This window comes from Psammomys obesus, unplaced genomic scaffold, assembly GCF_907164565.1.
Source record: "Psammomys obesus unplaced genomic scaffold, mPsaObe1.curated_primary_1811, whole genome shotgun sequence".
Taxonomy (NCBI): Eukaryota; Metazoa; Chordata; class Mammalia; order Rodentia; family Muridae; genus Psammomys; species Psammomys obesus.
The window spans coordinates 11264528-11280963 of NW_026586550.1; the positions used below are offsets into that span (position 1 = coordinate 11264528).

The 16436-nt window shown below is 44.5% G+C and overlaps 1 protein-coding gene across 1 annotated transcript in view; it reads left to right on the forward strand.

Moving 5' to 3' along the window:
- Tbxas1 (thromboxane A synthase 1) overlaps positions 1-16436 on the forward strand; it is a 155460-nt gene that overhangs the window by 63345 nt on the left and 75679 nt on the right. The window contains 1 exon segment of the mRNA XM_055602072.1: positions 10368-10484. Coding sequence (XP_055458047.1) covers positions 10368-10484 — 117 coding nt within the window.

A 16436-nucleotide genomic window follows, 5' to 3' on the forward strand; every position in this document is an offset into this window, starting at 1 on the left:
CTTTCAGGTCCTTTTATTTTTTTATTTTTTTGCATACAGTTTTGAATCAGCTTGTCTATTTCTGAAGAATTGACATACCAACAATATAGAGTTCTAAATCCGTGAATGTGGCCTCTTTCTATCATTTAGGTCCTCTCTGTCTTAGCAATGCTTTGTATTTTTAGTTTAGAGGTTTTGGATACCATTTGTTAAATTTGTTCCTTAACAAGTCAACAATTTTAAAGCTGGGCTTGGTGGCACACGCCTCTCATCTCAGCACCTGGGAGGTGGAAACAGATAGATCTCTAACACTTTGAGGCCAGCCTGGTGCTTTTTAAAAAATTGACAGTCAACAGTCTTACACTCAGCATTAATTCAGATAGTAAGTACATTGTCAGATACTGCATGAACCTTCTGTATTATTCCTCCACACCATCTATAACAAATACAGTTTTATTTCTTCTGTTCAAAGATTTACCTTTTTTATTTTCTTTTATTCATAGTCCACTAAGACTTGGCCTCATGAATGGCTATTGAAATCACAACTGGCTATTGAAACTCGTTAAATATTTCATATCTGTTGAGATTATATATAATCTCTTTTACTGTGTTAATGTAACGGGTCATATCTGATTGCTTTTCAAGGCCTACACTTCTTGAATAAGGCCTGTTTGGTCTTGATAAATTATTCTTTAACATGTCACTGGATTATACTAGGTAAGATTTTGTTTAAATACCTTTTGCATCTATATTCATAAGAAAGTTTTTTTCTTTCTTGCGAGTTTCTGGCAGATTTTGGAATCAGGTTTTGTTGGCTCTGGTCATGGTCAGCTGAATGTTCAGTTGTGTCCTTAGAGCATTAATCTCAGCTTTGATTACTGCAAATCAGTAGTTTATTATGGCAATAGCAAATAGCATATGTGATTGAACTAGGCACAGTGTAGAAGCCTATGGTTTTCTGTTTGACTCCAGATTGGCAGAGTTTTTCTATCTTTGTTCTCTCAGCCATGAAAACACCCAAAAGAGTTGTTTACCCACCCATTAGTTCTCTGCCTTCCCCAGAAGAGTGTCTTGGAAGTGAGTCATAAATGTTCTGATTCCCTCATCTTCAGATTTGCCTCTCTAGGAAGAAGAAAGAATGATATTACTTGGTACCACTTGCTGCTTATGAACTTGAGCTGACTCCTAAAATTCACTCTTTAAAAATTCCTCTTAAAAAATTCTGGCTTCTACATATAAAGGTTTTTGAAAAGTGAGAATAAAATGTATTATTTGTATGAGGGCACTGGGATGAGGTCCAGGCAATGGGCCTTCTTTGGGAGGCATTTCTCAGCTGTGTTCTATGTGGAGAACATGGGCTAGCACACCAACAAGGAAAGAGCTGGAGTGGAACCAAGAGTTCCAGGTAAAGAGAGGCGCTGGCAATAAGGCTTGGACCCTGAAGAGAAGATGATGTGCTCATGCTATTGGATGAATAGCATGAACTGGTCTCAAATGCTGCATGCCAAGAATGTTCCAAGTGTCTTAAATGTATTAATCTCATCCTCCCAGTTGCTCAGTCCAAAACTCTTGGCATCATTCTTGACTCTGGTCTCTGTATTAGACACTGTCTGTAGACAGAAGAAACTTAGGGAGGAAGTGCTTATCTTGACTCACAGGTTGAAAAAAGAAAAAGGGTCTGCCATGGTGAGAAGGCAAGTGTTGGAAGCAGGAAGCGCTGACAGTAAGAAAGCTGATAGGAATAGTGGTGTTCACCTCTGCTTCTCATGTAAACACACACATCAATGCAAACATGCATGCACACACACATACATGCCGAGAGATACAGAGACAGAGTCAGAGACAGAGAGAGAGAAAGAGAAAGAGAGAGAGAGAATATGTCTGGGGTCCCAGTCTGTGGGATGGCACTGCCTTTGTTAAGGTTGGTCTCCCCTCCTCAGTTAAACCTCTTTGGAAACACGCTCAAAGACACATTCTCCCACCCCATTACAACCCATCGGGAATCCTGTTGGCTCTACCTTCCAAAACACAGCAAATCTGTTTCCAGTCTCTTCTGGCCACTAACAAAAGCCTCTCCTCTCCTCCTCATTGTATTTCTCCAAACTTTTCTTCCTGCCTCTGTCCTGACTTCCCACAGTCTGCTCTAAGCACTGATGCAGAGTCTCCTAAAAACCACTGTAGGTTCAAGATGCACCTCCATTCAAAACACTAGTGTGAGCCGGCATGGTGACACATACTGATAGTGTCAGTACAGAGGAAGCTGCTGAGGCAGGAGGATGGCAAATTCCAACCAATATAGGCTTCTAAAAGAGACCCTATCTCAAAAACAAAATCTGCTGTGCTTCCCTTGTCATTCAGAGTAGAAGACCTGGGAGGCCCCGATGTCCTTCACACACAGGTCCTGTGACCTCACCACTATCCACCCATCCATCACCCCTTGTTTAGCCTTATGTGTTCCCTGAGGTCCATAGGAAGTCCCTTAGTATCTTTGCTGAAATGATTTCCATGCCTGGAAGTTGACTTACCCTACTCCCTGTTCCCTAAAGGGTTTGCCCAAATCTTACATACCCTAAGAGCCCAGCACTGACTGGCACATTTAACACACGCCTTGCCCACTGAGCTGGGCGAGTCACTCTGTACGCTTCTGTCTACCTTCCTCTTCTAGAACTGGTGCAGAGAGTTTTGTTTTGTTGTAAATGTACCTCAACCACCCAAATCAGGACCTTGCTCATACCAGGTACTCAGGAAACATTTGTTAAGTGAGGAACCCCACAACCCTGCTGGAGTACAGGGACCTCCTCCATCCCTCCGCCTTCCTGTTGTAACCATCAGTTCACTTTCCAGTCACGGGAGATCAACTCTCACTCTTTGGAAAGATCCTGTAGTGTGGAAAATGGATGGGTATGATAAGGCTGGGGGCAGGGCAATCAGTTAGGGCAGAGATAATGGTGACCTTGGCCAGGGTGGTGGCCATGGGCATGGAGTGAGCTGGCCTTGGCTGATCAAAGAGATTGCAGACTTGTGATTAATAAGCTTTTATTTGAAATAGATGACCCAAAGGTTTGGCCTTTGGATTAGAATAGGCTTTTCAAGAAATTAGCCATGTACAACAGTAAGAAATACATTTTTTGATGATGACACATACGTATACACAAAGACACACACACACACACACACACACACACACACCTATGACCAAGGATTTTGACAACAAAAATCTCAACTATTTACGAAATACTAAGTGTTTCTACTCTATTTCTTGTTTCTATTTATCTCCTTTCCTTCATTCTTTTTTCTTTTCTTTTTTTTTTTTTTTTGTATTTGTTTTGCATGTTTGCTCTGATTTTCATTACTGTTCTGACAGGGCCTCACTGCGTAGACCAACCTGGCTTCACACTCACAATCCTCTTGCTTTGGTCTCCCAAGCTCCGGGATTACAGGCAGGAAACATCATACCTGGCTCTTTTTCCTCTGTATTGGTTACCATACCCTACACTAATATGCTATGGGTTCTTGCCCGTATGCTACACACACCTGACCCGAAAGAACTTTGAGGCACCTTGGCTGACACTTGGCATACATGGCCAGACTGATAGGCAGGAGTCCGGAAAGCTCTGTGTCTCTGATGCTCCTCTCTGAAGACCTAGAGTCCTCCTTCCTGCCTACTAGTATTTCTTAGGCTGTTCTGAGGAAGTTTGAGAGGTGGGGGAAGAAGAGAGGGACTCGAAGAAGATCATTAGAGAACTGGTTCCCCTGGAGATAAATGTGATTTCCCTACTAGCTCTTTCCAATTCCACAACCCAGGGTCACAAAAACAACCTAAATCTCCTCTCTTGTGTAATATGAATCCAATAAATATTCACACTAGGCACATGCCAAGTCCCACAGCCTGCTTTTCCAAGCTGTTTTCTTTTCCAGGTAAACATTCTAGAATATGACAACTGGTTCACCCCTATGGGTTTGTTGTTGTTGTTGTTTTCGTTTTTTATTGTTGTTATTTTTATGCACAATGCCCCACCCTGCTCAGCCACAGGCTCATGTATTTGGATATTTAGTCTCCAGTGGTAGTGCTATTTTGAGATATCCTAGAACCTTTAGGAGCCGTGATCTAGTGGAGGAAGTAGTTCACTGAAGTGTAGGCCTTGAGATTTATATACCAGGTCTATTTCCTGCCCCTTCTCGACTTCCTGGATCACTAAAATATGGACAAGCAGTGTCACAACCCCACTGCGGCAGGGCCACCGGCTGCTTTGCTGCCCCTCACTCTGTTAAACTCAGCAAACTCTGCCTTCTGTGAGTGGCTTCTTGTTGGGTATATGGTCACAGCCATGAGGAAAAAAAAAAAAAGAAAAGAAAAGAAACCTAATACAAAAAAACAAAAGCAAAACTGGTTCTGAGAAGTGACATGGTTGCTATGACTATATTGGCTCATGGGCCTTTAGGACCGGCCTTTGGGAAGAACTTGGAGGAGTTCGGAGCTGTGGACCAGGGACAGCCTAGCGTTCCGTAAGCAGAATTTAATGGGCTATTCTGATAAAAGGAAGACCAAAACACCAATAGAAATGTAAACAGTTACAGGCAGGTTTATGGAGTTTCTGGGAGAACAAGATGTCATGTTCCAGCAAAGAATATGGCTGCATTATACCTATGTCCTGTAAACGAAGAAAGCTAAATTCAAATATAATGCACTTCACTATTTGGTGAAGGAATTTTCAACACAGCGAGGAATCCAGGCTGTGGCATGGTTTCTCATCACTACTCGTGGGCAAGTTAATAGTGTGAGAGAGCAGCTGTGTGGGAAAAACATGTAGTTTGATAAAGACAGAAACACAAATTTAGTCAGGGTTGCAGACAGAGCAGGCAAGGAGGGTATGGACGGAACAGCTTGAATTGTTAAGGAGCTTAGCAGGATCATGAAGAAAACCTGTGCTTTTCACTGGAACAACAGGAAAAGCACATGAGAGCAAGGCCCTATCCACTGACTACTTCAGGGGATATGGAGTAGTGAAAGCTTATTAGCAAATCTTTCATTTGAAAAGAGACTGCCCAAGCAAAGAGTCTGTGGGTCATTCTGACTGGGCATGGCCACCAGGGGAGGTTTGCCCAGGTCCAGTCGTGAAGGCACACAGAGCCTTGTGCACAAGTGGCCCAAGTTGGGGAGGTTCCATTGCCATCTCCTAAAAGGATTGTATTCCTTGTCAACATTGTATTGGTTTTGCAGGTATGCGAAGCCAAGAATTACAGGAAGTTTACACGGAGAAGTTTACACCAAGGATTCAGAAAGTAGCAGAGGCCAGAAACTACGCGGCAGGTTAGATTCCCCTCAGGAAGCTCTCAGGGAGGCTGTGCTTGAAGCTATAAGGGTAGAACTGAGTTTCAGTGGAATCCCCAGGATGGTGGTTGGAGATGCCAGTTCATGAGGAAAACTTCGAGCACTGGGCAGAACTGACCCTCGGGAGAGACCATGTGTGTTACAGATAACAGAGCTAACAGGTAGGACTACTCAAGCCCTTTGAGCTTTGATGATGCCATCAGGTGTCCCTGATACTTGACACGGAGCTGGGGGGTTGGCATTTGTCCTGCTGTTGGTTTTGCTTGGGCCCAATTTTTCTTTGCTATGCTCGCATTTCTCTATTTTAGGGATGGGAAAATGGAAAGCTTATTTTGTTGTGGTGGTAGTTGTTTGCTTTGTTTTCTTTTGTTTTACAAGGGTCATAGCCTTGAGTCTCAAAAGCAACTTTGGACTTTTGAACAGTTACAGCTAGGAGGCTGGGAAAGCTTTTGAAGCTACACTGAGTACATATTGCATTAGGGGATGATCAAAAGCCCATAGGGGCCAGGGGCAAAAGGTTTGGATGTGAAAAAATTTGTACCACAGGCTCATATATCTGAATATTCAGCTCCAGCCAATGGTCTGTGAAGTAGGAAGCTTTTAGGCCTCACTGGAAGAAGTGGGCCTCTGGGGGACATGGCCTACTTTCTGCTCATCCCTTCTCTATTCCTGATCCACTAAGACCTGGACAAGCAGCAGCCACACACCCCTCCCACCACCACAGAGCCCGCTGTAGGCCTCTGCCAGCATGAAGGACTGTATCCCCTCAAACTATAAGCCCCTCTCCTCTCTAAGCTGGTTCTTGTCAGGTTTTTGGTCACAGCCACAAGAAAAGTAGCTACTACCCTTGACATTAATACCTTCTCACCATCTTTTGAAAAGAACAATTACTAGTCTTTTCATTTCAAATACATGTTTAGACATGAAATACTCCTGTGAATGTTACCCCTGACTTTGACTATCAGCAAACAAACACACACACACACACACAGCCAGGCATGGTGGTGCACACCTTTATTCCCAGCACTTGAGGAGGAGGCAGAGGCAGGTGGATCTCAAGGCCAGCCTGATCTACAAAGTGAGTCCAAGGCAGCCAAGGCTACACAGAGAAACCCTGTCTTAAACAAAAAAACAAACAAAGAAAAAAGAACACATACACACCGCAGAACCATGGAGAATGCCAACAGAACATCTAGGCTAAGGGTGCAGTAAGCGAATGGGCTGTGGTGAGAGTCTGCTAACTTATTCCATGGAGAATGAGATAGCAGGGACCCGGTCCTTAGGTCTTTAGCATCTGCATACAAATGCGCAGCTATGTGTGTGTGTGTCCCAGAAGTCAACCTCAGGTGTCATTTCTCAGGTGCCATTCTTGTTTTTCATTTTTTATTTTGATACAGCGACTTTTACCGTCCTGGAGCTTGCTTGCCGAGTAAGCTAGGGTAGATGACGAGTGAGCCCCAGAGGTCTGTCCAGCTCCACATCCCCAGTGCTCAGCGTACGAGTGCACACTTTTTTTCACATGGGTTCCGGGGGTTGAACTCAAGGCCTCAATGCACAACAAGCATTGTGGCAACTAAGCTAGCTCCCCAGGCCCCAACTTTTAGGTCTTAAGGATGGACCAAATCCAGTTAGTCTCGACCCTGACTCAACAAGCGAGTCAGTCTTAGCAGAACTGTAGAAACTGTGTAAACCTGTGTCTCACTTTTTCTCTGAGTGAAAAGTCTTAGCAGCGTGGCACAGGCTGGGGCTTTGCCACTCTATAAATATCCATAATGTATGATTTCCTCCTTTCACTCTGGAACCTAAATAAACAGATTATGTTCCAAAAATTCCATAAAACCATAATTTAGTGGCCATGGCACTCCTAAAGAATCTCATTCTAAATATAGAGAGGTATTCCTCTGCAGAAAAATATCCCAGCAACTTGGTTCTAATATATAATTAAATCCTCTAGATACTTTGCAGTTATGTTTTATGGCTTATTTTGAGTGTTCATATTTTATCAGAAAATTATAATTTTCCTCTAAATAGGAGTTTTTACAAGGCATTTGAATTATGATGGCTGTCTTCATGCTTCAGCTATAATTAAAACAGTGAAAGGAAATAGTGGAGCCCGTGGCACACATGGCTCTGCAGAGCGCTTGATCCTGTAATCCCCCTGCATCCTAGGGCTAGGGGCCACGCTGCCCAACAGTGAGGACACCATTTGGAACCACCACTGGGATAGCTGCTCTTAGGATGGAAAAGAATGGGTTGGGGGAGAAGGGGAAGGAGCAGGTGGCTAGGGGCTGCTTTGTATGCTTCTTGGCTCTGTTTCTAGGTGACTTATTCTCAGAGACCTCCTGACCATGTTACCCCCACAGCACATCCCCATACCCAACCTTCCCCTTGAGAAGCCTCACTTTCTCATAAACTGCAATGATATTCATTACTCTCTACTTCTCCATTCAACTGTCAGCCTCATTAAAGCTGAGCTGGTTAGTTTTTTGTCAATTTGATACAAGCTAGAATCATCTAGAAAGAGGGAACCTCAACTGAGAAAATGCCCCCCGTCATATTTGTCTGCAGTCAATTCTGTGGGGCATTTTTAAATTTTATTATTACTGATTAATGTGGGAGGGCCCTGGGCCCCACCCACTGTGGGAGGTGCCACTCCTAGGCAGGTCAAAGCAAGCAGAGTAAACCTTTAGGAGCTGTAAGTACTCTTCCTCCATGCTTTCTGCCTCAGTTCCTGCCTCCAAGTTCCTGCCCTGATTCCCCCCATGATGGACTATAGCCTGTAAAGCTATAAACCCTTTCCTCTCCAAGTTGCTTTTGGTTATAGCCTATGTTATATCAATAGAAAGCAAACCAACACAAGGGCCAAAGCAAAGTGTCTCCTATTCTGGAAGACCACAGCAGACTATCTTACATTGAGGGACTCACACACAGAGATGCATTTTGTCACAGTTCTGGAAAGGCTGGCAGTATGAGCGAGGTCAGGGTTGATATCATCTGGGACCTATCTCTTTGGCTTAAATGACTGTCTTCTATATCGCCACCTCTGTCTGCTTCCCAATCTTATAAGAATATCCAGACACCAAACACACTGGACTTGGGCTCACCATAAAGGCTTTATTTATTTTAATGACCTTTTAAAATCTCTATGATCAAATATGGGGTTCTAGGGATTCAAATTTCAGTATATAACATTTCAAGAGATACAGTTCAAGTCATAATGCCTATACTGGACATTTAACAAACCTAGGTTGATTAAGAAAAAAAAAATAATGACCCTCACAGGCCTAACTCCAGACACAGGCTATGCATCCCCTGTGCCTGCCGCGTCCCTCTGACTCCCACGTGCCCTGTGTCATAGGCACACTCCCGGGCCTACCTTTGGACACACGACTTGCATATATGTAGGTGCAGATCTCACCCTTCATCGACTCAGCTTCTTTTTGCAGCCAACGGAGACCACTGCAGAAAGCTACAACTGGTCGAAATGCAAAGAACAGTTGACCTAGATTGTAAGAGCCAGAGGACTGGAACGCCTGCTTCAAGATAGTGTCTTCCACAGGACAGTGAGGTGGCACCAGGAATTCTCAGCGCTGCTGCTGCCTAAACAAGGCTTGAAAGAAAGACCTTGGGAGGAGTGGGGGGAGGAGAGACTGTAATCAGAATATATTGCATGAAAAAGATATATTTGCAATAAAAGAAAAAAATGACAAGGCCTAATAAATGACAACACCAGCTGACATACCAACACATATGGGGAAATCTCGCAAGTTTCCATTTCTAGATGAAGAGCTGCAGGCAATTAATGGGTGCTGGGAGAGGGAGAATAAGTTTTCTCCAAGGACGAGTCCTCAGTAGGTTATCCAAAACCAAAGTGTCAGCTCTAAACACAGGTGAGCAGAACTAAATGAACTCAGCAGATTTGTGGGTATGTGTGTGTGCATGCACGCGTGTGTGTGTGTGTGTATGCACATGTGTGCATGTGCGTATCTGTAACTAAAGAATAAGAAATCATGAAATTGAGGAGGAGTCAGCAGGGGTGGGCATGGGAGTAGAGGGAGGGGATGATGCAAATGCTCACATATGAAATTTTCAAAGTTAAAGTTAAAAGAAAACACAATGACCACTAGAACGTAGACCCACAGAGCAGACAAGCCCTTCACAACAGCTGTCCTGGGATCCTTCTGAAGGAGCCTTGTTCATCAGTCCTTTCTCACGCCTCCAACATCCTAGGAACATGGACACATGATTCTGTTATGTCTGAGCCAAATCCATCAACCCAGACACCCAAAGTCTCTTGCCACAAAATTCAGAACTGACCTTCAACCTAGGAAGCCCATTTTGGTCATCCTCAGAGGGTTCCATGGGGGCCTCAGGGCACCCTGACGCTGTCAAGTTGTTTGGATGGAGTCCACACTATAACAAGGCTGGCAGATCTGTCCGTCTGTCCCTTTTTTTTTTTTTTTTTTTTTTTTTTTTGCCTCAGCTGTAGGTCTTAGATCCTTGCCTATGAACATTATAATCCTGTTCTGTGTCCTTGCAAGAAAAATTTAGGTTTGGGTCATTTGGTGGACTTTAATCGGGATGCTTTTTATGCCCTTCAATTGCCACTGTCCTGGTTTCACTCTGTTGCTGTGATAAAATGCTCTGACCAAGAGCAACTCTGTAGAGGAAGGATTTATTTGGCTTGTCCCTCCAGAAGGATCACAGTCCATCACTGAAGGAAGTCAGGACCCAAACTCAAGCAGGATCTTAAAAGCAGAAAACCACTCAAGAATGCTGGCTCACTTGTAGACTTGTAGACACTTGTAGCTAGACTTCTAGCTTCTTATACAGCCCAGCGAACAGTGCTGCCCACAGTGGGTGGGACAGTAGGCAGGGCCTGCCTCCCTCAACTATCAAGCAAGATAACTGTCCACAGGCCAGTCTGATCTGTTCCACCCCTCAGTTGGGGGTCCCTTCTCAGATGACTTGACTGACAGTTAAAGCTCACTCGAACAGCCACTAAGAAGGCTTTGCCTCCCTGGGTGCTAACCCTCTGCTTGTTGCTTTCCATCAGGCCTCAGGTCTGGAACCCAAGCTAGTAACAGACAGCATCCTGTTGTTGCGTGGCAGAAGATGGGAAGAAGTCAGAGGTGCCCTGATGTCTGTATTCAGTCCTGAAAAGTTGAATGAGGTAAGAGACAGGAAGACAGATTCTGTCCCTTAGGGAACAGGCCTCTCTCCGAAGTGGGGTGAAGAGCTGGGCCAGGTGCAGAGGTGGCGGTGTCCAGGTGGCACATCAAAGGGTCTCACCTGCTGGGGCCCTCAGCCTATTCATTCTACAGAAAACAAAGCGGCTTCCATTTCTCTGGTGTCCCACCCACCCAGGCACCATAAATCAGTGGTTCATACTGCATGTCTGGCTCTGTCCCCAGACATGGCCTGAGGCACTTTGAGGTACTCAGGAGAAAATTAAAGCAGTGTTTCTCAAACTTTAATGTTTAATGGATTGATTTGGGAGCCTGTTCAAATGCAAATTCCCATTCCGGAGCCCCCAGCCAGGTCTGAGATTGTGAGCTTCAAACTACCCACTAAGGTAGGATGTTTTCTGAATGGTGACGCCCTTCATAGGGCTGAGTCATGTCGTAGACATGGAAGTGCTGGCATGGGAGAAAAATTGTTTTTTCAGCAGAACGCTAGGTGGGGAGCCAGGCCACGGTCATCTTTAAGACAAATTTAGAATGATCATCAGGTTCTGAGATGTCACAAATTCTTGAAGACTCTGGGCATCCTCCTTTCTCAACACAATGGCCCTCCCTTCCCTATCAACTGTGCACTGAAAAGCTGGTGTTTGCATTGCCTCTGAGCTAGCTTCCCGAACATCCAATCCCAACTCTTTGTGGAAGGAGATATGGACAGGACAGGCTGTCCAAGAAGTGTGTCCTGGCTACCTCTTTCAGCAGCAGGTGTGCCCCTGATGGTTTCTAGATGCTTCCTTGAATCTTTCACCTCTAGCTCATTGAGTCTCACTATGGGACCAGAGGCAGAGCACAACTTGTTGCCTATAATCCCAGCATTCATGAGGTGGAGGCAGGGGGATTGCAAGTTTGAAGTCAGCCTAAGCTACATGATGAGGCCTTGTCTCAAAAAGCCAAGCCAAACCAAACAACTGAGCAAACAACAACAACAAAACTAATTCTTTTTGGCTACTCCAAGTCTCATGGACTCAAAATATCTAAGGTGCCCGACTATCTGAGGGCTTTGTGGGTCCCTCCATGATTCCTGAGGGCTTTGTGGGTTCCTCCATGATTCCTGAGGGCTTTGTGAGTCCCTCCATGATTCCTGAGGGCTTTGTGGGTCCCTCCATGATTCTTCTAATGCCTGAATGGGATAGGCCCAGTGTGTGAGTGTTCTGCTTGATGCACACACACCCCCCATAGCTCAAATCTACTGGTTTTCCAAACCCTGTCGCCTGTGTCTTCCTTCTTTCAGTGACCCTAAGGGCCCATTCCATTCATATCTTTACTGTGCTTGTTGAGTATCTCATCCTGCTACGTGGACGCTTCAGGGGACAAAGCTTTTGTTCTTTCTCTTTTTAACTCTTAGCTGCAAACACAAGGTATCTAACAGGCACTCAGCAATGATGGCTCAGTGGATGGATGAAAAGGCAAAAAACTAAGAAACTTTGTTCCAGTGACTGCCATGTGACAAGAAAGAATAAAAGGGAAATCATTTCATCAAGAAAAAAAAAAATTAAGGGACTGGAGAGATGGCTCCATGGACCCAAGTTTGGTTCCCAGCACTCACATCAGGTGGCTCACAACTCCCTATAACTCCACCTCCAAGAAACTGGATGCTTCTAGCCTGTCTGTGCAGCCACGCTTGCATGCACATCCTCACACACAGACACATACACATAATTGAAAAAGAAAAGGAAAATTCAAAAAGAGGATGTAGCAAATTGTTGGCTTTCTCCTCACAAACTCACAGGCCGTTCACATGAAAGTGAAAAACGCAGGTCATCAGGGACAAAGGAAACCAGACAGTGCAGGGATGCTGAACGCTGCAAACAGCTCCAGGGGGATAGGCGCGAGACCTCAACATTGATAGGGTGTCCCAAATAAGCAGCTTTTGAACTTCTGTTACCAAACTTCAGGGCTTGTCACCGCCCCCCCCCACCTCCAAAGGTTATTCTAAAATAAAATAAAACAAAATAAAAAGCCTTAGCCAGCTAAGCACACACCTGTAACCCCAGAACTTAGGGAGGCAGAGGCAGGCAGATCTCTGTGAGTTCAAAGCCAACCTGGTCCACAACGTGAGTCCAGGACAGCCAAGGCCACACAGAGAAACCCTGTCTTGAAAGCCAAAAGAAAGAAAGAAAGAAAAAAAAAAAGCCCACTTTTCCTAGACTTGTGAGACTTTTCCTTTGGTACCGTGGCAACTAGGAGGTTCTTTACCTGCATAGAGTGCCACCTGCCCCCTTCCCTATTCCCACCTGCCCCCTGCATCCTATTGATTTCTGGAGGCTTTTTAGACTTACCTTGTGTGAGACTGCCTCAGTCAACAGTGCTTGTGTGTGTGCATGCACATTTGTGTGGCTTTTGTTTATTTGGAAAAGCTGGAAGTCAATCGAGGTCACATTTTCATTTAAAAATAAATTGCTTTTGGCTTTAGTTTTTCTGGGGATAATATACAGAGGTGGAGCCAGAGCAAGTGTGATGGACAGAGAGACCAGCAGAATCCTAGTCTCATGATAGTGATTGGGATTGATAGAATGGATTACTGAGTTTTGCAAAGAACACAACTGATTTTTTTCAAATGAGAAAATCTTGCCTGGTTAACCTGCCAGATTTTCCACCCATTCTCTGAAAGTGCTTGTGCTTTTAAAAGGGCAGCTGGGAGATTTGTTTAGGCCTTGACAGTATTTCACTAGATTCCTCACCAAAGGCTGTGAATAATCCTGAAACTTTGTGCAATTTTATTGTGAATCAGGAAGTAAAGGGATTTAATTTCAGGAAACAAAATTGAAACTAAATCCATATGTCTCCAAGGAAAACACACAACTAACAGGTCAGGTTGGCTCTTGTTTTGTTTTTAAGTGTCATAACTCATCAGAAAGAGGGCAGATGCGGTGGATCTGTGTGCATCTGTCTTCCAACCTGAAGGAGTAAGTTTCACCGACTCTTGTAAGATCGTGTGTGTCAGCAGGAGGGTGGCAGGTGGCCTTCAGGAACACGCATCAAGGAGGAAGCCAACGACAACCACACTGATGTGGTGAGTTAGGGCGGCTTCTGCCATGCCTGGGATTCTGGATAGCTCCTGTAGCCTGTGTGTTTCGCTGTGTCCCTAGTGTGCTAGTGTGGCTACTGGAAGTTGGTAGGAGGTGCAGCCCAGAAGGGGACTGCGGCGTCCCAAACATTTCAGATTCTTTCTCTTGCTTCCTGGCCATGAAGTCAGAGGTTTTTGCTCTAATACAAACCCCAACCATAACATGCTGTCTCACCATACGTCCAGACTGAACCCCCAAAAAATGTGAGCCATGTTCTCTATAAATTGGTTGTCTTAGATGTTTCGTCATGGTGGCAGAAAGCTGATTAATACAACTACCAAAGCAAGGTATTTGAAGTCATTGAGGATAAAGAGGTCTCCATGGTTGAATAACTTAATGAAATATTACAAACCTGTTAGAATCATCACAGATTTTAACATGTTATAAAAACATTTGCTTATCAGTTCAGCTTTATTTATTCTGGCCTCATAGTTTTTCAAAGTGGAGAGTAAATGCCAGTTTGTTATTGAGCAAAATGGTATTGTTAGATGGTAGATCTTTGCAGTTTCCCCTGTAAATCTCATTTTTAATGCTTCAAGAACAAATCAACATGGCATTATATTAATCAACTTTGCATCAGCACAATAAAAATACCGGAGACAGATAACCTATCAATATAAAAGGTCTAGTTAGCTTGCAAGTAAGCAAAGTCAAGGTCTAAAGTCAGTCGTCTCTACTGGCTTGGCCTCCATTGAGAATGGCAGATGGTGGCACACCATGACAGAGGGTGTATTGGAACAAATGGTCACATCTAGAATCAGAGCAGAGACAAAGACGGACCAAGGTCCCACAGTCCCCTTCAAAGGCATGCTCCCAGTAACTCAGCTATGAAAGGCCCAGTGCTTCTTAACCCACTCTTAAAGACCAAACCTGCACACACAACCACTCAGTGACACTTATTGTTCAGCCCCACTAGACAGCGTATATGCTCTGTCCTCAGCCTCTCTATCAAGGGTGGACATTTGCTCACTTACCTGATAAGAAAGGACTGAGCAGATTCAAGAGACCAGTGAGACCCTGAGAATGTGGCTCTCACCCAAGAGTGAACAAGCCCCTCACATAGCAGTGCACATGGGGCTGGGGTGGGGGTGGGGTGGGGTGGGGGCAGGAGCGCTGGCTCTCCACAACGTGAAACAGACAAGGCTGGCTGGCATCTTGAGCAGCACCGAGGGCTACAGCTCTCTGCCTAATTTTTCACTTTCATCCAGATGTTTCCTGTCGGGAAGGCATAGTCAGTAATGTATGAGTCTTATAGACAGAGGCATATGTGCTTATTACTCCCCACAGGCCTTTCCTGCCTGGGAGAAGACGCATTACTCAAGAATGGTTACAATTTTTAAAAATTCAAGTCGATACAGCCAGCTTACGAGTGAATGCACGGCTTGGCCCGTTTCATTGTGAAAGTGTGCACAATCGCAGTCATCATCCCGGCTTTGGGCTTTGTTTGGTCATTAATTCCCAGTATAAACTCTTCAGGCAGTTGGTATGGGGGCTTTGACGGCAGAAGAGGGTTTTCCAATAATGCTGGAGCAAGCAGCTTTCTCTTGGCAGCATCAGCGGCTGGTGGTTTATTTTTAATATTTGCTTTTATTTCTTAATCCTTCCAAACAATAAAAATAAAAGTCATTATAAACCAGGAAAGCTGTGGGAATAAATACTTCAGAGTCCAAAAATATGTTGTCCCAGCCTGACCGGTTACCCATTTTCTAGGATGTCTGGGTATTTATCTAGCAGCACGATACCATTACCCTGAGCCACCCTGAGCCACAGCTGGGTCCCACTGGTACCTCATCTGATAATTAAAATCAGAACAAGGATGGACTGTTTAAATTCTACTTTTAAATGTTCATTTTCCATTTGCATTTAAAAGAAAACACACTCATCATCATCAGCACCCCATCCTGAGTTATAATTTGTCTTTCTTTTGCTAGAATCATAATGTCACTCCCAACTTGCCGCTGGTTATATGGAAAAGAACATCTCAAAGTGCTTTACAGCTTGGCTGTTGCTTGGCAACATCAGCAGCCACTTCCTCACTGGAGTAAGTTCTAATTGGCCACAACTCTTGACAGGAGTCTCTGACTTATTGGAAACGACACTTGATTATTCATCTAGGTGGCTAGAGCTGATGTGTATCAGCAGGGAATTTTGCATAAAAATGAGTCACGGGTGTTTTTAATATCTGCGTGGCTTTTAGCGGCGGTGCAGTGGATGAAGAAAGTGATAAGTCTCATTAGCTAGAATTAATTTTTCATTTGTTAGTCAACAGAGCACTTCAAGGTATTCATTTTTAAACCCCCCTTCGGTAGCTCCCCCTTATTCGTCCAGCTATTCCCCTCCTAACTTCAGTTCTTAAACATGGTTGCCCTCAGGCCTTCGTGTTAGTCAGTGGTGAATTACTGCAGCAAATGCCGGCCATAGTCACCATACCAAAAAAAAGATATTTTATCTCAGAGTTCTGGGGATTCCAGGCACCGACTGATGGACCTACACTTTTAAATCTCTTCTGAGCAAAGGGCAACATTGCATCATGGAGAAAGCACAGGCAGGGCACAGCGTCTCTGCTGTGGACCAGGACGTGAAAGACAAGAAAGGGAGGCAGAAGCCAAGTGATTCCCTCCAAAGCCGCGCGCCCAGAAGAGCTCCCTCCCACCAGGCTTTGCGCTTAAAGTCGTCCTTTAAGCGTCGTCGTTCCTTTGCGCTTAAAGGAAGAAGTAGTAACTTCTCACATTCATTGGTTTCTGTCTTTATAAATTTACAGTCTAGAAGTACAGCAAGATACAGACAGTACTGCATAATGACCAAGCACCGGAGGGC